The sequence below is a fragment of the Corvus kubaryi genome, unplaced genomic scaffold (assembly GCF_017639235.1).
Source record: "Corvus kubaryi isolate FWS band 111438036 unplaced genomic scaffold, C.kubaryi_AGA036_p1.0 split1-131, whole genome shotgun sequence".
In the NCBI taxonomy this organism is placed as follows: domain Eukaryota; kingdom Metazoa; phylum Chordata; class Aves; order Passeriformes; family Corvidae; genus Corvus; species Corvus kubaryi.
The window spans coordinates 24,850,358-24,870,635 of NW_024582073.1; the positions used below are offsets into that span (position 1 = coordinate 24,850,358).

A 20,278-nucleotide genomic window follows, 5' to 3' on the forward strand; every position below is an offset into this window, starting at 1 on the left:
GATGGGGCTCTGAGCAACCTGGGCTAGTGGAGGGTGTCCCTACCCATGGCGGGGGGTTGGAATGAGATGAGCTTTAGGGTTCCTTCCAACTCAAATGTTTCTATGATTCCATAGTCTCAGTTCTGCTTCATGTGCTTTTGCGTGAAATCACAGAAAGAAGACTTGCTGCTTCACAACCCGTTTTTTATTACTGAATTTCACAGTTCATTCAACACATTAAAACAGTCCTTACTGTTGAGTCACCAGACAGCAACAACGAAATGATTGTTAAAACAATAAACTTGCTAACAAGGCTGTCTTTTAGAATGAAATAAGACTCACAGAATCCAAGCATGATTTTACTGATGTAACCATCCTCAAGAGTCACTAAACCACCATAAATTCCCGATCTCCATCACAACAGTAACACATCAGCCATCTGCCAGCGTTAGGATGTCACATTCCGTGGGTGGAATTTACTATTGACTTGTTTCCCATCAGTAGTAGCATGTAACATCACATGCTGCTTTCTCTGCTGTGCTTTTCCAGTTATACAATCTCCCCTTTCTCTAAAAGAGACGAATCTGGAAGTCTGTGGTTATAACAGGGGGCATGCAGGGGGTTTGCTACATTCTGGAAGAAACAGCAAATCTTGTGGCTATTAGCTATTGCTTGTACTTCAATAGTAACCAGAGATTCAAGCTAGGCCTCTCCATTTACTGTTTGGGGAGGTACAAAGATATCTTAAAATATGGCTCCCTTTAAGGCATTTTAAGATCTTACATCCCTGTTTTATTAGAAAATATTAGAAAGCATTACATAAAATACACAAGGAAAAACAAAGAGGAGTTTTTTCCGACGCTTAAGTAAAATAGGTCATTTCCCTGCTTCAGAAAGATGCTGCCCTCATCCAACAGAGCTCTTTTATGGTCATGAAGAACTGGAATCGGTTCCTTCTGCCAGGCCTGTGGAGCATGACCTCGAGCGCGTACAATGCCGGAGGCCAGCCGCGGGCAGGGGCTGCGTGTCCCGGCCGGGCTGGGCGGGCGCGGGGCGAGGGCGAGGACCGGATCCCGGCTGGAGCGGGGACGTGGCTCGGGGCTCAGGGCCAGGCAGGCGCGGAGGGGCGGAGGAGAGGGAGGAGATGGATGGAGGGGCGGGGACCATCAGTGCGAGGGGAGGCGGGTCCCGCCCCGGCGGCCCCGCCAGCCCGGCAGCGCCCGCGCCGCGCATCCGGGGTTGCGGCGGGAACTACCGCTGGAACTACCGCTGGAGCATCTGGGCCGAAGCGGGAAGTACCGCTGGAGCGGCGGGAAGTACCGCTCCCCGCTGGAGCATCCGGGGGCGCAGCGGGAACTGCCGCTCCCGGGGACCCCGGCGCCCGGTGGGGCGCAGCATGGAGAGCCCCGCGGTGACCTTCACGCTGGCCTACCTGGTGTTCGCCGTGTGCTTCGTGTTCCCGCCCGACGAGGTGCGCTCGGCGGGGCTGACGGTGCAGAGCCTGCTGTCCGCCTGGCTGGGCAGCGAGGACGCGGCCTTCGTGCAGTACCACCTGCGGCGCAGCACCGGCACGCTGCTGGCGCACTCCCTGCTGCCCCTGGGTGAGTAGCGCTCCGGCTGCCTTGGAATGTGCACCCCGAGCTTTGTAACCAGCTGGCTGCACCGCGGCACGCGCACCCACAAAGGAATTGCAGTTTAAGTACAGAATGGGGAAGGAGATGCTGGAAAGGAGCGCCGCGGAAGGGACCGGGGGGTCCAGGTCGATGGAAAGTTGAATGTGAGTGAGCAGTGCCTTGGCAGCCGGGAGGGACATCCCTGTCCTGGGGGGCATCAGGCACAGCATCGCCAGCCGGGCAAGGGAGGGGATTGTCCCGCTCTGCTCTGGGCTGGCGCGGCCTCACCTCGAGCGCTGGGGGCAGCTTTGGGCCCCACAATATAAGAAAGACATTAAATTATTAGAGAGTGTCCAAAGGAGGGCAACCAAGACGGTGAAGGGCCTTAAGGAGAAGCCGTGTGAGGAGTGGCTGAGGGCACTTGGTCTGTTCAGCCTGGAGGAGACTGAGGGGAGACCCCATTGCAGTTACAACTTCCTTATGAAGGGAAGAGGAGGGGCAGACACTGATCTCTGCTCTGTGGTGACAGTGACAGGACCCGAGGGAATGACCTGAAGTTGTGTCAGGGGAGGTTTAGGTTGGATATTAGAAAAATGCTCCACCCCCAGAGGGTGGCTGGGCACTGGAACAGGCTCCCCAGGGCAATGGTCACAGCACCAAGCCTCTCAGAGTTCAAGGAGTGTTTGGACAATGCTCTCATGCACATGGTGTGACTCTTGGGGTGTCCTGTGCAGGGCTAAGTGTTGGATCCTTGTGAGTCCCTTCCAACTCATCATCTTCTGTGATTCTGTGTTTTAACCAGAGAATGCAAATTGGCTTCCTTTAGCCGTATAATTCTCCTAAAATTAAGTGGCATCTCGCAGGTAATTTTATTCAATCAGCAAATTCAAATCAGGTTTGTTTAGCTACATAATTCTGGTAAAAATCAGTGGTGCTTAAGAATTTACCTTCGATTGCTTAAGATAAGAGGCTTGAATTTGAAGTCATCCAGAAGTACAGTACCTCTCCTGGAGCTGAGCTCACTGGTTAGATAACCATATGATTCAGGGCTATGTGTTTTTGCAGGTACTTAATTGTTTTCTGAAAGTAAGTTTTTTTCCTTGCAGGTTATTATCTTGGTATGTGCTTTGCTGCACCTGAAAAACATCTTTGCTTTTTCTACCTGGCTTCAAAAGAATGGAAAACTTTCTTCTTCTTCGCAGTTCTCCTCCCAGCAATCACTAGTGCCCTGGCATATTACTGGTCACGGAAGGGTTGGAATAATCATCCACTAGCCCGGACACTTGCTGTTCATGCTCTCCCGCAGTCGGGTTGGAGGGCAGTAGCTTCTTCCATCAACACAGAATTCAGGAGAATCGACAAATTCGCTACTGGAGCGCCAGGAGCAAGGGTGATCGTTACAGACACGTGGGTGATTAAAGTGACCACCTACTGTTTACATGTTGCCCAGCAGCAGGACATTCACTTGACGGTGACAGACTCCAGACAGCATGAACTCACCCCAGACTCCAACGTGCCTGTGCAGTTCCTCACCATCCGAGTTGCCAGTGTTAATCCCTATGTGAAGGCATTCGATATCCGGTAAAACAACTGCTAAACCTGTTATGTTACATGTGTGCTGTTGGATGTTGCTGATGGAGCGCTTTTGTGCCTGATCTGGAGACTCCCTGGTCTCATTCCTTCCCTTTTGCTCCCTGCTTGGTGTTCTGAGGTGCTGGCCATGTGCAATGCTGCCATGCAGTGCAGGGAAGGTTGTTTAGGAAGCTTTGTACACGTGCAGCATTGAATACACAACGGATAAACAAAGGGATTGCCCTCTTTGATCTATTCTTAGGGAGAGGATTGTGCTGGATGCAGAAAGAAGTAACTGGATAAAATTAGGTGAGAGATGGAGAACAGGAATGAAAGGTAGAATTTTTGGTCTTCCAAATTTTGGGTGAAGAGAAATAGCTATTTGTCTAAAACTGTGTGTTGTTCACCCACAGCTTTGGATTCTTCCTTGTGCTTAAGGCTCATAATTTTATCACTGCTCAGAAGAGCTCTCACTGAGGTACCGCCCCTAAAGCAAGGAAGTAATATTGGTCCTTTTCTGATTTATGTGCTCTCATAGCAGTAAATCATAGCAAACGTGGACTGTTAGGGCTTGTTTTGGAAGGGCCCATGCTGTTTATCTCAGCAGTCTGTGTAACCAGGCTAAAGAACTAGTTCTGCAGAAACCTCTGAGTAGAAGGGTGCTAAACTCTTTGTTGTTGTGTTACTAAGAGCCATGTTAGTGCTCCTAAAACTATATTTGAAAAGGTATTTGAGTGTCTTTTTGCTGTAAATTTGTATGTTAGGAGCATTTATTAGGTAATTAGGTAATTAAAAGCAGACAGATCACCAGACTTGTAGGTGTGCAGTGGGGCAAGCACGAGGAAGGCAAAGAGGTGATTATGGTAGAGATGCAGGTGAACAGAACTCAGAACAAGATGTTAGTTAAGGTAAGCATGACAATCCTAAGAAAAGAGACTTTTATAGACCTGTGAGAGTGGTGACCAAATGAGTATTAAACAACTAATGATTTTCTTCTGCAAGCACTTCAGTGCCAGAGTGGTAAAACTACATCCCCAGCTGAGAAAATCATAACTTGTTTGACAATTCCTTTTAGGGAAAAAAGTCCTAACCCCAAAATGTATTTTGTAGCTAAACAGAATAGCATCAGGAACAGTGTTTAAAAGCTGTTCTAATAAGATGTCAGAAATAGTAAATCTCTGCTAGAATGTAGCAGAATCATACAGGATCATTGTATGTATCCAGAATCAGAATCAAATACAGTGAGATGTTTCTGGAGGAAAAATGTTTTTGTGCAGGTGGGCCATGTTTTCCTGCATGTTCAGTGCGAATTGTTCCTCTGGATATAAAGGTCCCTGTGATTTTCACGGACAGCATCTGTTAACAAATGACATTATTCTGTAGCAGTAAAAACAATGGAGACCACTGGGAGCTAGAGCTAAGCCAGCCTTGCATTGTGCTGGGCTCTGGGAACTCAGTGAGTGGTAGGAAAATGAGGGCAGTCTTCCCAGGACTTCTCCATGAAAGCTGTTTCATGAGTAGAAGCATTGAGCTGGAGAGTTCTGACACTACAATTCAGAACTCTTACCATAAAAAGGGATGACAACAGGGATATGTCACTGCAGGGTCTGTGTGAGGTCTCAGGTGCCACTTGAGTGCTGTGGGCATCACTTTAATTTACAGGAGCAGCTGGTGTGGAACACAGCTTGTTGCAGCCTTAAATCAGTAGTGGTTTGTCACCTTTGTGAAATTTCTGGATTTACCTAAAATTGTATCATAAAATCACAGAACCTGATAGATTGACATTCTTCTGCTACTTATGTAGTACTATATCACCTTGTGATGCCTGCTGCATGATACAACTAATTTCTGTCCTCAGGCGTTTATAAACGAGAATTTAGATATAGTCTAAGTAAAAGGCATTAAAAAGGTGACAGAAGTGGTGCAAACAGCACTTTGCAGTTAATGCATGATTTTGTTCATGTTGATTACTTCAAAAGCCTTCCTTTGTTTTTGTATGATGTTTTAGCTGATCTCTGACATACTCTGCTGGCAATCTTACACAGATATGAATGAGGACATCGTGTTCTGTTGACCAAGTTCTGCCAAAACCAGTAACTAAACAGCAAAAGGAAACAAGAAAAGACAATGCTGTGTATTTATTCTGACTAATAACTACCAGCCTAAATAGCTTTTCTGTGGATTCACTTCCTTGATGTTAACCTCTGCAAGCTACTATCGAGGTGTTTGGGTGGATAATCATGGTAACATTTTGTTCTATCTTTTCTTCTTCAGGTTGAACTCCACAGAGTATGGGGAGCTCCGGGAGAAGCTCCGTGCTCCTATCAGCAATGCAGCTAATGTTGTGATCCATCAAAGCCTTAGTGATTTATTTTTAGAAACCTTTACATCTCTGGTGGAAATAAACCAGACATACCATGTTCCAAGCACTCAGGTGAGACTTTCTATCCATGTGAGACTGTAATAATTATACTTTCAATATAGATGAGCCCGTGATTACTGTGCAATTGATAAATGTTTACCTAGGGCCATCTCCGGCGAATTACTAAGAGAATTCATTATTATGCAGTTAACAAAAAGGTTTTATTAAAAATATTGATTAAACTATGAATGATTATTAAATTATAATTATCATGTGATTACTGCTTAATAATCTTCATTTAATAATTAAGCAGTATTCAATCATTAATTAAATAGTAATTGAACAGCAGTCAAACACTCTACTACTCACTACACTTCTAATAATTCAGCTACCTTGCATACAATATGTTTTAGATCTAATATAAACTGTCACCTTGCTGTAGATAACGGATAGCAGGTAGGGAATCTCTTGACCTCAAGAGGTAAACCTTAAGAGGTGTCCTACCTACCTGAGCCTGCCCTGCAGGAGAGCTCCATGGGCTTGGGGGCTGCAGTCACTTAGAGAGTGACTGGTGGTTAAACTGCCCCTTGGTGAGGGTGTGCAGCTGTAGGACTTACAGTTTCATCTCACTGGCCCCTCATGAGACATGGCCTGAATTCCTTAGCTTCTTCAGAAGATACAGCCAAGCACAACTTTTTAGGGTCTGCACAGCCAGGCTGACTCCAGTCAGGCCTCCTGGTCAGTGATGCCAGAAACACAAGTGCTCTTTGCTCAGTCAGGGTGATGCTTCCCTCACAAATGCTCACCTGCTGTCTCAGTAAACATGTCATAAATGTAGCTCTGGCTGCTGCTTCTGTTCCTGCTATGAGGAGACAAGCTGTATTGTGAGCATTACGGTATTAAGACATGAGAAATAACACAGTGAAATAAAGTCCACTGTAATAATTTCCATAAAAATGTTACATGAAAACATTTGGAAATGATGACATTGCACTTGTAGAAAGTTTATGGGGAGCCAGAGTCACAGCTGCTGTTGCTGTTCTTAAGGCAGTTTGCTCCAGTACAGCTTGCTTTTCTAGACAGCCAGGTTTTGCTGGACGTTCTGCTGAAATAAACTAATGATTCTTAATTGGGATTTGTTTTAGCTATAATTATTATGGCCACTATTATATGGTGTTAATTATAACAGCATAGAGTCCTACCTCCAGCAATACTCGCAAAGACCTGGTCATTATTATACTTGTGCAGCAGTCAGAAGTGTGACTGGAGCACTGTCCAGTGTACCAGGGGAAACCAGTTAAACCAGCACTGGTGACCCTGCAGGGAGTTTGGGTCCAGTGATTCAGCTAATGGAATGAGGGGTTGGTATCTTTGGTAGTGTTGTGCAGTTTATATGGTTCATGAACTAGCTAAAATAAAACTGGATCAGGTGTGTCTGCACATCATGTTGTGTGTTCTGATTGCAATGCGAGCAAAAAGAGATGTTCACAATAAAGAGAAGATACTAAAGCTGCTTTCTTGCAGAGCATTTCATTTGTGACACATTTAAGTGGCAGCTGAGCTACTGAACTTGGGTTTGATGTTGAGTGATAAATGACACCAGAGATTATGATAAGGATGTTAAAAATACAACACTGAATTTTGCCCTATTTTGAAGCTCCATGAATATGTTGAAAAAGTTAGTTAATCTTTCTATGCTAGAATTTTTCCTGCTTAAAACCTGAGATAAGACCTAATTTCACAAGTTAAAGCTGAGTGGCTTGTGTTCAATCTGGATCTGATCCACAGCCAGCTGCCAGTGCAGCTGAGCAGACACTTGAGCTGACAAGGGAAGAGTCACTGGAGATGGGAACTAGAGATCACAGAGAGAGCTGGTTTTTGTTCCACCAGTAGCAGTATGAAGATTCAGGTCTCCATGCCTATTCAGTGTGCTGTCTTTTGAACTTTGTCAGGTTCTTGGACAGCTGGAAGACATGTGGGAAATGCTAATTATTGTTTATTAATTGTAAAACACTTCATAGCAAGATGATGTCCCCATATGCAACTGCAAGTTCATGTGTCATAATTAACTGTGGGGGAAATCAGTTATTCCAATATTATCCAAGAAAAATTAAGTAAGTTTCTAGACCTTCAGGATGAGTGTCCTTGTGTTCAGTACAGCCCTGGTTTCCTCTTTTATGTCTCTTACTTAGAAAGATGGAAGATAGGAACAGCCATTTGCTGTTTTAAGTGGTAAGAACTGTTTGCTTGGTTTGTTTTCCTTACTTTATATTGGTAGTTTTTTTAAAAAATAGTTTGAATGACAAAGCTGGCTGCTTGCTTACCTTGCTGTGGCTGCTGGAAGCTCTTCAGAGAGTGAAAGAATGTTTATTTTTCAGTAATTTTTGTTTAATCATTAGTCTCATGCAGCAGTTCTGGGTTTTCTGTTCAAAGAGAAGCTTTGCTGTCATTAATTAGAGAGTGTTCTAATAAAACCACTTGATATCCTCTGGTGGGGCAGTTCTGCCTTGATTATTCTGGCACAGATGATTTTCTAAATGCCTTTGAAGAGCAGTAACAGGACCCATTCTGTGCAGTTCACAATTTTGATGTTTTTTCTCCTCCCTCAGGAGCTGGAGCCATGCATAGGGTGTATGCAGACTATTGCTAACATCAAGCTCATCAAGAACTGCCAGGAGCCGAACGAGGGGGAATGCCAGCAGTGTTACTGCCGGCCCATGTGGTGCCTCACCTGCATGGGCAAGTGGTTTGCCAGCAGACAGGACCAGCAGCACCCAGAGACCTGGCTGTCAAGCCAAGTGCCTTGCCCGACTTGCCGAGCCAAATTTTGCATTCTAGATGTTTGCCTAATACGATGAGTAGTACTTGGGTACTTTTTCAGTTTGACTGAGTTTCATAGTGGGTTTGGTTAAAGGCCTGCTAGATCTGTTTCTGAGACTTCATGTTCTACCAGGGTACAGACTCTAAGGGTTTCTTTTACAGTGTTGAAAACAGATGTAAATCTTTTCAGTCCTTTTCCACTTTTACCTGTGGATTTTACTCACCTGATGTTAGCTTCTGGGTTTTAATTTTGTTTAAACTCCTATTTTCCTTTCTTACATATTGGATGGAATAAGGTTATTCTTCTATATTTGCAGTACTGTTGTCTTTTCAGGTTTTACCGTAGGCTAAATTCTTTACATTTTTAAATTTAATGTGGGTTTTGATTCTTTAATAAAGGGCTAACTGAGAAAATTGCTTTGGTTAGACTTCATTGATAGTTTTGTTATTCTTTAATCCAGTTGTAAAGTTACTATTAATCTTTGCAGTTGTTCTCCAAAGAAGTGTATCAGTTGTGTCCCTTCAGCTGCTCCTCTCCACTCATAAAGGGTTGCAGTGAGCTAAGAAATGTAATTCCTGAAGATTTACAAGTCCTGTATGGACCTTTTATTCCATTAATTTGCCTCTACCATACGTTTTGATGGATGTCTTTTTTTCAAACAACAGAAGGATTTGTCAACATAACCCATTTACCTACACTGCTAATTTATGGTTAAATCTGTTGGTTTCCAGGAGCTATATTGCTTAGGGTTTCAATACTCTTTAGGTGATGGGACTTTTTTTATATACATTGGAAGGGAGTGCAGCAAACATCTGACCTTTAATTTGTAAATTAAAATCACAGGTGGGTCAAATAGAGAAAGGAATACTTTAAAGCTTTGGTGTACGAGAACAAAAGCTCTTAGTACTTCCCACCTGAATAATCAAAAGGATCTTACCAGTAAATCATGGGCAGAGGTGACATGCTGGTGATTACATGCACACCTCTTGATTACTGTGACAGGCAACTGGTTTGAGCAGGAACAACAAGTGGTAGGATGTAAAAAGGTACAAGTATTGGAAGCACAACCATGGAACATTACATGAGTCTCATTTGAGCTGCAGGTGGTGAATGCACCCACCTCCACTTGGAGTCAGCCAGGAAATGGTTACAAATGCGGCTGCAAGCAAGAATTCAGAGAGGGGTAAGGAATTGAAAACGGATCTGACAGCATCTCTTGAAAACTAACATTTATGTTATACTGTTGGTGTTGAATTCTAACTTTGGATTTTTTAAATAACATTCATTTGTAAAAATCCAAACTGGTTGAGTTCAAGGACACTAACTGTTCCAGCATATCTCAGTTGCTCTATGTACAACATCTACTATGCAAGTATCTAAACTACCTATTAATAACAGTGGCTTCTCTGTTTTTCATTAACTGTTGTTTTAAATTGTATAAAGTGAGAATTTGACAGTGAGACAGGTAGTATGGATTTGTCTCTTTCCCAAAGAGATCTTCAGTGGCATGTCACTCTTCATCTGAATAGAACTAAATTGAGTTCTGGAGTTTCAGACAGATTTGTTGGCAAGTCTGAAAACTAATAAAAAAATCTAGGAGCTGATCAGCAATTGAATTTAAAATATTTTCCAGTACTTCTGTGGGAAATAATTTCTAGATTTAAAATGGTCTCTGCAGGATTTTTCAACTTTTGGAAGATTCTTACAGGGCCGGGTGGTGTTGTCTGACATGCACCTATCACTACACAGCAGCCTTTACAAATAAGCATTTTGTAACATTTGCTTCTGGAAAGTTTACATAATGTGGCATGGATACAAGGGACGTGGCCCTTGAAATAGTTGCAGAAGAGAGGGTAGGATTTTGGAGCTGTGGTTTTGCCACCACCAGTCATTCAGTTCCTACAGCACTTTGCCTGTTTGGAATAAAAATATTTATTGTAAAGAATGTGAAGCTAAAATCATAAAGGCCTTGAGGAACTTAGATAATAGATACATGTAGTTGCAGATGGTTTTATAGAAAACCAGGTCAGTTGCCAACAGTATTCCATGTAATAAAAGCTTTAAACTCCTAATTGCTCTTGCAGTGGAATCTACTCTGAATTGACTGGAAGTTTTCACTTCAGTGGAACTTTGCTTTTGTTCATCTTACCTCTTTTGTCAGTATAAAAGTATGACAGAGTAACAGTCATAAATGTATGAGACCCTTGCATCTTTTAATGCTCTGTCCACAAAAGTGCCTCTTAGAAAACTTAGTAATAATTACTGAAACAAGATTATGATTTATGTTAATGATAGTACCTGACTTAAATTCCTTAAAACAAGTAGTTTTCCTCAGGTTTAAATTCTCAAAGTAATCTGAGATGCCTCCAACATTTGTGAGCTTCTTAAAGGCTGTGTTAGAGAAACAACTTGTTAAAAATCCACATGAACATGAAAATAATAGAGTACAAAAATAGGCATTTGTATTCATGATAGCTTCAGGTTATCATGCGAAGAGCCACATGCACATATAGGGCCATTTCTAGAGAAGATGCTCTCTGTTTGCAGTAAAGAACACACCATTGCCTCCCACATAATCTTGGTACATTTCTTAAATATGAGGATAGGGTTTAGAATCAGTTTTCTTACAGCATTATGTATAAAAAAAAAAAAGAAAAAAATTTAAAAACTAAGTAATGCAAGTGGCTAAAATATTTACTGAAAGAATTTTCTTTTTTATTATTGTGTGTAAATCACTAGGAGCGATTTAGTATTGCATTTCCAGCTATGTGTGTGCTTTTCCACATCACTGACTTGTGGGTGGGCAATGTTAGTAATCTGAAGTATATTATATAAATGTGATGTCATTAAACTAAAGAAAATCTGTGGGTGGACTCTGTCAGTATAAATACCCCATATGAGCATATCATGTGTAGCCCAAATTTCCTGGTGTGCTGCAGCTCAACAGGTCTTTCTCAACACATGGGTCACGGCTATATTATTTATTTCCACATTGTATTACTTCTGTAATTGTAGTGTTCCAGAAGATACTGAGAAAATACGTTATCTTTTGGTTTTTTTAGGTTAACATAATTTGTCAACCCCAAAAAGACATTTTTTTCCAAGCAAGAGATATTTTTAATCCAGTATATGAATAGTTTTTCTACCATGAGGTTTGGCATAGCTTGAAACCGAAATACGAGATTATCATGTGATCTCTTCAGTATTTTTACTTGAAACTGGACCAGGTTGCCCAGAGAAGTTGTGGCTGCCCCATTATTGGAAGTGCTAAGGGGATTGAATGAGACTTTGAGCAACTTGGTCTAGTGGAAGGTGTCCCTGCCTATGGCAGGGGGTTGGAACTGGATGGTCTTTAAGGTCCCTTCCAAAACAAACCTTTTCTGTGATTTCGTAAAACTAGTCAGATTGCAGCTAGGCACCATTCCAGTCAGGACAAACCTCAGTATGACTGTGGTTCTCAGTGCAATTTTTAAAGAAGTGTTGTTGACTTTGAGCTGTTGAAGGAGTTGAGTAATAAATACTCAAGCTCTTACATGGATTACAAGACATTTTCTTCCAAAGACATACTGCAGGATTTCTTATTTGTGGTTTTTGGTGGTTCTTTTGCTAGATAGCTTACCTGTTTAACAGTATTATTTGGATAGCCCTTAAGGAAAAGGTTTAATGAATACATGCAGTTAATCTTAAAACTCTCTGAAGAGCTGAATAAAAATACGATTGATTCTTTGTAAGAGTTCTGGTTTTAATTTTAAAGTTATGTTTACCAGGTAAAACCTTACATGGGTGGAAATCAATCTGACTTACTTGTATGCAATGTCTTATCTGAGAACATGGGAATAAATAAAAATAGGGCTTAAATTCTCCTGAAGGGGTACATGGGAAGTCGTTCTTGGACGGATTTTCCTACTACAACCTGAATGCAGAGAGTTGCATAAATGGAAGAAGGTGTGTATGAAATCTAAATAAGAACCTCAGGAAAAAAACCTCCAATGACTTTTCACAACTACCAGATGGGAAGGAGTGACATTGGATGTCATGAAATCAGCAGGGGCAATGATGAAAAATTTGTCTTTCCAAGGGAGCACTGGCATGCAGCAATGGTGTGTCCTATATTAAACATTTATTTTATCGTGATCGTGCTCAGATTTATTACCAAGCAACAGCAATAAAGAATCTTACCACATTCCTGTAGTAGAGGACCTACTGGAGTGAGTCCAGAGGAGAACCATGAAGATGTTCAGAGGGCTGGAGCACCACTGGTAGGAGAGAGCAGGAGGTGTTCAGCCTGGAGGAGAGAAAGCTCCAGGGAGACCTTGGAGTTCAGCACTTTGCAGTACCTGAAGGGTCTCCAAGAGAGCTGGAGAGGGACTTTTGACAAGGCCATGGCATGATAGGACAAGGGGGGAATGGCTTTAAACTGAAAGAGAGTAGGTTCAGATTAGTTATAAGGAGGAGATTCTTTACTGTGAGGGTGGTGAGGCATTGAAACAGGTTGCTCAGAGAAGCTGTGGATGCCCCATCCCTGGAAGGGATCCTGTTCCAGGCCAGGTTGGAGGGATCTAGGGGAAGGCATCCCTGCCCATGACAGGGGAGTTGGAAGTAGATTATCTTTAGGGTCCCTTCCAACAAACCATTCTATGATTTTAAAAACTGGTTAGTCTGCAGCTAAGTACCATTCCAGTCAGGATGGTATATAGTAAGAATAAAGTTCTGTGTGCCATTTCTTAAGAAATGTTTGTTGACTTTGAGCTGTTTAAGGAGTTGAGATATAAATACTGGAGCAAATTATCTTTAAGGTCCTTTCCAAATCAAGCTGTTCTATGATTCCATTAATGGTATGAAATGTGGGTCACATTCCTGTAGAGTGTAAATTGTCGTGGCCACTAACCCCTCACGATGTCTAGCAGGAAACTACCTTGTCCCAAAACGAATCCTTGGCTATTGCGTGAGGTAACGCCGTGATGTGGGAGCTGGGTTTTCCCTAGATTTGCGAGCGGAGTGGGCCGGGGAATGCAGCCGCAGGGAGATGGCGAGAGGGCAGCGGCGCCCTCGGTGTGAGGGAAACTGTGCCCAGCCCCTCACAGGGGCGCAGGACGCGCCCCTTTCCTCCGGTAACACCGACCAGGGCCCCGCACGAACAGCCCCGTCCCGGCTCCCCCGGCTGCGGCAGCGCCCGAGCGCGCCTGCGCTCCCCGCGGGAGGACGGGCCGCGCCTGCGCTGCCGCTGAGCCGGGGCCGGAGCCGGGGCCATGTTCGGCGGGGCCGCCGCCCGCCTCAGCCATGTCCGGCGGGCCGCGCCGCCCGGGCTCAGCGGAGCCGGGCGGGCTGCGCAGGTGGGAGCGGCCGCGGGGGGACGGGGAACGGGGCGGGCATCGCCCTGCTGGGCGGGCGGGGGTGCTGCGCTGCCTGTCCCAGGGCGGCTCCGGGGGCAGCTGCTGGCTATGCAGCCGTGGCAGCCCGTGCTCCTCCGCCAGACGGCCCCTTCTCCTGCGGCCTCGGCCCCTTGCAGGAGCTCCTTCGGCCTCCTCTGCCGGTGGCGAGTGAGGGACCAGCTGCCCGGGCAGGCGAGGCACCCCAGCCCGGCTGGGAGCACGGCGGCTTGGCTTCAGGCTGGAGTGGGCGGGCAGTGCAAAGCAAATACCGGAATGTTTTTAAAAGGCATAGTTTTCGGTTGTCATTTCCCCTTACGTTTTCAAACAGTGTCGTACTTACGACATGTGTTGTAGTGTACCTAAGCTGGTGTGCTTTTTAAAAATTTTTCTTTCAAGTCATTAAATCGAGTAATTGCTGAAGGTGGTCAGAGAAGGGTTTTATCCATTCACTGTCTTGGCGAAAACCGAGCGGGTTTGGAAGCGTCCTTCTGCCTGGGTCTGTGATTCGGAGGGAGCTGTTTGTGCTGTGTGTTGTTGCTAACTTCGAGCCTCTGGGAGCAGGAAACTCCCAAAGCCAGGCAGGGTGGAGGAGGAAGGGAAAGCAAACATGAGTGCTTAACTCAGGAGTAAAATATGAAAAATCCTTCCTTCCCTCTCCCTTGTTTAGTTACGCGCAGAGAGCTGGCACGTACAGAGCAGTGTGTTTGCTGTTACACACACAGAAACACCGTGTATTTACAGTGCAGAGGCTGCAGTACCCGGTCGCTCTCTCGAGCAGGTGTGGTGGGGGATCTGTAGGTGTGGTCCTCAGCCCAGAAGCCAGGTCTGGTGTTAGTAGATGCTGCGATTGTGTTTTGTTTAGTAACCCGTCATTTAACATGTCAAAGCCGCCAGAATCGAGGAGGAAAATGTAGAGAACTCAACCCTTTAGCAATCCCTGGCTGACCCACCAGCGTGTTGCAAGCACTACAGTCAGATCCCAGGCTTCCTTGTGAGGGCTCTGCAGCCATGTCTGGTCAAGAATTTCCTGGGTAAAAGTGTTTCCACATAAACATTTGACCTACTTCTCCTTAGCCATTGCATTGAAGTGTAGTTCCTGAATTTGGCTTTTCCGTGAATTTACTACGGGATGGGGCAGTAAATAAATGTCAGGTAGTGCACTGCTGCCGGAGGATGGTCTGTGGATGTTGGCACATGTCCACAGGTCTATAAATACCGGTGACAGTCCTCAATTAGGTTTTTTTCTCCCACCATTTTGTCTGCAAATAGAGTATATGTTTGGCTGTTTAAATAATAATGGTTTATTTGAAAATGTTGATGTCTTAATTGCATTAATCAAAGACATTTTCTCAGCAATTGCACTGTCTAACATCTTCGTTAAGTAAATGTTTCCTGAATAAGTTGAGGTAAATCACATATCTGTATGCCAAATCAGATTGTCCATATTTGTTTTTTATGGGCAATGTTCAGTGACTACCAGTGACTTGATTTCAGATGAAAATTCTTGTTTTCTAGTTCTGTGCAGCATCCACACTGCTGGCATCAAGAACAGGAATATAGAAGCTGGAAGCATTCAGATTCTTTGGTGCTTGAGGAATATCAGTGTGGCCATTCAGGCCATTGGCTGGACAGGTGAGGAATAAATGTGAATTTTCTTTACGTCTCCACTTTGCTACACTCTTCTTTAGGACTCCAAGAAAAGCTTGGACATACTTAGGTTGAGTGTTTTCTTATAACAGAGTAGCACAGAGTTAGGAGATGATACCTGCATCGTGCCTGAAGAAGACCACCCAGTTTGTCTAATTGAAATACATGCCATGGTATTAGCAAGTATTCCAAACGAAAGGGAGAAATGCTATTTAGTGAAGCAGTAGGTTAAGCCCTTTATTGCTGAAGGCTTCAATATTAGTATAAAATTCCCAATGAAGCCATATGCTGTTATTTTCATACTTTGCTTATGCATCTTTATGTGTAAGTGTGGGCAGGCCATCTTTGTTCACTTCACAGTGCACTTGGTATATTCAGTTCTACTGCAGTTTTTAGTGAGCACCTTTTTTTTTTTCCCTACGGTTATTGAGGAAAATTTGAGATGAGATAGAATTTTATACATAGGTAATTCTAGGAATATTTTTCTTGGCTTTTGGATATTCTAGACTGACGACCTACAGTGGAGGAAATGGTTGAGACTTGTATCTTACAGTCTGATAGCAAGGGTGGAAAGTGGTGAGTGCTGAGATATGTGCAGAAAACTGAACAGAATGTAAGAGGAAATATTTTACTGAGGCTACATGAAAATATTTTTTTAATGTAATTCATACATTTCTGAATATTACGCTGTATGAAGGTGATTTTAATTTTTGATGGCATGTTTAATATTGTTTCATTAATAAATTAATCTTTTGAAGACCTTAGGAAAGGCCTTGTGTTCAGGAGTGTTTTCTGTGTCTTTGATGTGGTCATAAAAAATACTAACGGTATGGCATGAGTGTGAGACTTAAGTGGATGTGCCAGCAGTGTTTTGTGTTTCTCTTTTGCTGAGTGGATATGTTCCTTTTCAGTGTGGAATCTTTGTCCTGTGTTAAAATGATGTTGTCAGCACGGATGGTAATTTCATCTGTTGATGTGAAACCATTTAGGGAAAGTAAGACTATCAGCTAAATCTGCTTCTGTATTACTTATATCACTTGTTAAATGTTGAGGCATTAAAATTGACAGAAGAGGGCAGGCTGAAGGTAACTTAGAACTGAAACAGAGGAGCATGCTTGTGGTTTTACAGTTGTGGAGTGGTTTTGTCCACTATTGATGTTTCTGTTCATTAACTGTGTTACAAGCAGCAAACATTCACGATGAATTCCCATTATTTTCTCTAAGCTCTACAGAACCAGAACATTCTAGACCTCTTTCCAGTTGCCCCAAGTGGGAAGGTAGAATTGAAGAAGGCAAAACAATGAGGACATCAAATAAAAAAATCACAAAGTAGGTATTGAACTATTACTGCTTATTGTTGCATTGGTTTTAGCAATAACCATCTGATGATCTCTGACTACTTTACATGCATTAATGAATATTTGAAACACAGGCTGTTTCATATCAAGCCTGAAGGAAGCCTTAAGGAGGGAGTAGCACTGAGAAGTTTTATCTCAAAAGCTACTTGTGTGATCATTTGAGGTTCAGATTTGATTAGCACAGCTTTCATTTCTGTGAACCAGTGAGTTCAGAGTGGTGCTCACTGTCTATCAGTAAGAATACAGGCAGTTCTAGAATATGTTTATGTAACTTGTAAAACTATTAAGGTTCTTTTCAACTTAATTCTTACTTTTATTTTCAAGTTCTGTTGCAAGTGACTCTGCTAATCCAGCTGAATGGGAAACTGATGAAGTGGTCCTGAGGAGAAGACAAAAACAGATCAATTTTGGAAAGAATACCCTTGCATATGACAGATACCTTAAAGAAGTTCCAAAGTAAGTTGCACTGTGTTGCAGCTTTCCAAATGAACTCTTACTTGTTCCTGGTGTGTGTGTGTGTGTAAAACAGCACACAGCCTTAGTTCTCTTCAAATTCTTCCTCTGGTTTTTATTGCTGAGTGTGACATTATATGGTGCACAGTATCTCTGGGTAATTTGAGTCAGCTGTCCCTCTCAACTCAGTGTTCACCGTAAACTTAGTGTCTGTGGGATGGGGCAGGGCTGAATGGGGAAAGGAGAAGGCCTTGAAGCTGTGTGAGCACAAAGGTAACTCCATCCCAGCCAGACTGGGTACAATACTAAATAAAAGAAGCTGCACTTGACTCAGGAGAAATAAAGTTGAAGGAGCTGGAGGTTGGGATATTATTGAAGGAGTATGAGTTATGCTTCTGTTTTGCGTCTGTTCATGGGCAGTAGGGATCTGCTTTTGGCAGCTGTCAGAGAGCTGGACTGGATGAGCTTCCAGTCTGACTCAGAACATGATGGTTAGTTGTTGCTTTTGTGATCTATTTTTGGTAATGTCTTATATACATCTCAATTAAGTGTTTAAAAATATGAACTTTATTTATCAGACCACTGATGCCTGTGTGATCTGATGAGCTGAGGATTCTTTTTAAGGGAAAAACCTCCATGTTCTGAAATAATAAATCTTACTGTGTATTTACAGGGACCAGCGAATTCCAGGAGTTCACCCTAGAACTCCCAACAAGTTCAAGAAGTACAGCCGTAGGTCCTGGGACCAGCAGATCAGGCTGTGGAAGATAGCACTGCATGCCTGGGATCCTCCTGCTGAAGAAACCTGGGATCTGCAGCCAGTGTGTGTATATGGGTGAATTAAGTCAAGGCTTAAGGAATTTAAGGAGGGCTCTGTAGTTCCTTTAGAGCATTCCTGACTGGGAGAAAAAAGATCAGGCTCAGAAATGGGAGTCTCCTTGAATGCTTTGTTTTCCATTTGAATTCTGTTAGTCTTCAAGATACTCCCATTATTTAGTCTTAAGATTATCTGCAGTCAGGCATTTATGGGGAGGAAGGCATTTGGTCTGCCTGCAGAATGCATTCCTCCCCTTTGTCTTTACACTGGTGGGCACAAGGTAATATTACTTTTCTAGAAAGCGAGAGGCATAAGCACAAATTTGGTGATTACTGTTCCTTGACTGTGATAACCTTTCCTTCTTTCCTTTTCCTGATGTCATGGAACCATGTGTCTCCTACAGTAACAATATGTTAGAGGATTTGAGACGTTTAAAGTGAGAGAGAGATTTCTGTGCTCTCTTCAGGAGAGTGTCAGGTGCATTCCAGATGGAAATATTTTTATCTTTTCACAACTTTGAATTTCTGTAACAAGGCTAGCTCTGCTAATTGATGCCACCTCATACTTTACACGATTTGGACTAGTAAATTGGGAGGAAGAGGGTGAATGGAGTTCTTGTAGCTTTGTAACTGCACTGTGTAAATAGTTTTACCTGTGTTGTAATTAACCTGTGGTAGAAGTTGCAGTTTTTATACCATTTGAGTGTCATATGAGATGAACTGTTAATTATTACTTCAGTTTAACTGTTTTCTAGTTGGAGCAGTAAGCCAGATGGGTAGTTTTTTAAAGCTTTTTTTTTCCCCTCCTGTTTTTAGTAGTACAGAACCTTCAGGTAGTTCCCAGGAACGGTTCTGCAAAGATGAGGATGCTTCTGGCTCCTTTGTGTTTGACGAAAAGCAGAAGAGAAATGAGTGTGAAGATGAATGCAGACAGACTGACTACATACCTGAGAGGTATGAGAGAAAACTTCTGTGCTTAACTTAGGGAAATAATTCAGTACGTGTCAGTTTTTTGTAGGAAATGTTTAATGTGGAAGAGTAGTTAATGCTCAGCTCTGGAGTTTGGCACTTTTGCTGTTGACTGTAATCCATCAATGGTACAGAGCATTGAATGTGGAAAAATTACCAGCATTGCAGAATTACATGATTTAACAGAAGGAAAGGCAGTATTTTTTCAGCTTCTTAGAGTACTGAGGTTTCTTTAGTCAGTGCTGGAATGTTCTGAAAGTAGAGGAGCTTTTTCAGAAGCAGGAGTCCCCTTCCTTAATATCATCTTGCCTGTCTGCAGAACAGCAGGGAGGCTGACTCTGAAGTACCTTGTGCACTTCCCTGTTTACTGAAATCCTTTGTCCTGGGGGATGTGTGTGGAGCTCAAAATGGTTCTGCTTCCAAACCGTGAGCCATTTGCTCCATGTTCCTCTGTGTGACTGAAGAATCATACCTCAAAAGAAAACTTCCTCTGTAGCATATGCTATTATTTAGCAGAACTCTGATAAACATTTAGACATAGATAAAAAAATGTTATGTGTGTAAAATCTGTGTTTTATTTTTGTAGTTCCTGTTCTCCTGATTCTTCTCCAGTATGGAAACGCAGAAAAAGAAACAGTTCTGACTCCTCTGTGGTTTCAGAGAGCAAAAACCATTATCTGCAGATGTACCACACACTGGAAAGGTATGAAATTATTCTCCATATGGGAATTCATTGATACTACAAACTACCTTTTGGAATATAACTAGTACTTTTCCCTCCATTTGTTAACAGCTTTAATTTCATCTAAAAATGTGTGTGATTTAATGAGGAATGGAAATCATGTCAGAATAATTGTGCTGTATGATAGCAATTATTTACAGTGGTCCATTGCAAGTGTCAGAAGACACAACACAGGGGGTTTTGTGTGTAGATTTAAGCAACACAAAGGGTTTTGGCAGTTTAGTAGACATTTCACACTAACCTTAGTAAAAAATGTTTATACAGGTGTGGTTTTGTGGTTTTTTTCTGTCCACTTAGCCCCCTTAAGAGGAGCTGTGTTACCCACGTGCATGGATTCAGACCTTTTCATTTTCTTTCCAGCCTTACTGACTCAGGACATCAGGAGGCTTTTTCAAAGTGCTCAGAGTGGGAAGCCTTAGGTGAAAAAGATGAAGTAGTGACAGTACAACAAAGTATAGGAATAACAAGGTAAATACCCCAGTGATTATGATGTTATTTCTGTTTATTGCTTATCCTGTAAAGGTGTTCCTTTTCCCTTTTCCCTTTTCCCTTTTCCCTTTTCCCTTTTCCCTTT

The 20,278-nt window shown here is 42.9% G+C and overlaps 2 protein-coding genes across 6 annotated transcripts in view; both read left to right on the forward strand.

The window, feature by feature from the left end:
- The first annotated feature begins 1,164 nt into the window (after window positions 1–1,164).
- On the forward strand, window positions 1,165–8,760 carry TMEM129 (transmembrane protein 129, E3 ubiquitin ligase). The gene is made up of 4 exons (XM_042053452.1): window positions 1,165–1,580; window positions 2,699–3,173; window positions 5,439–5,598; window positions 8,136–8,760. Exons 1-4 carry the CDS (start codon window positions 1,376–1,378, stop codon window positions 8,382–8,384), a joined length of 1,089 nt encoding a protein of 362 aa, XP_041909386.1. The 5' UTR covers window positions 1,165–1,375; the 3' UTR covers window positions 8,385–8,760.
- Window positions 8,761–13,577: 4,817 nt separating this feature from the next.
- Window positions 13,578–20,278, forward strand: part of LOC121676522 (histone RNA hairpin-binding protein-like) — a 10,788-nt gene continuing 4,087 nt past the window's right edge. For 3 of the 5 annotated variants that reach the window (XM_042053153.1, XM_042053154.1, XM_042053155.1), the window contains exons 1-8: window positions 13,578–13,680; window positions 15,235–15,351; window positions 16,591–16,695; window positions 17,049–17,180; window positions 17,851–18,000; window positions 18,810–18,947; window positions 19,549–19,665; window positions 20,065–20,172. In XM_042053153.1, coding sequence (XP_041909087.1) covers window positions 13,628–13,680; window positions 15,235–15,351; window positions 16,591–16,695; window positions 17,049–17,180; window positions 17,851–18,000; window positions 18,810–18,947; window positions 19,549–19,665; window positions 20,065–20,172 — 920 coding nt within the window. In that variant the 5' untranslated portion in view covers window positions 13,578–13,627. Of the gene's footprint in view, window positions 13,681–15,234; window positions 15,352–15,872; window positions 15,943–16,590; window positions 16,696–17,048; window positions 17,181–17,850; window positions 18,001–18,809; window positions 18,948–19,548; window positions 19,666–20,064; window positions 20,173–20,278 lie in introns of those variants that run through there. The other 2 variants (XM_042053156.1, XM_042053157.1) reach the window with 2 other exon arrangements.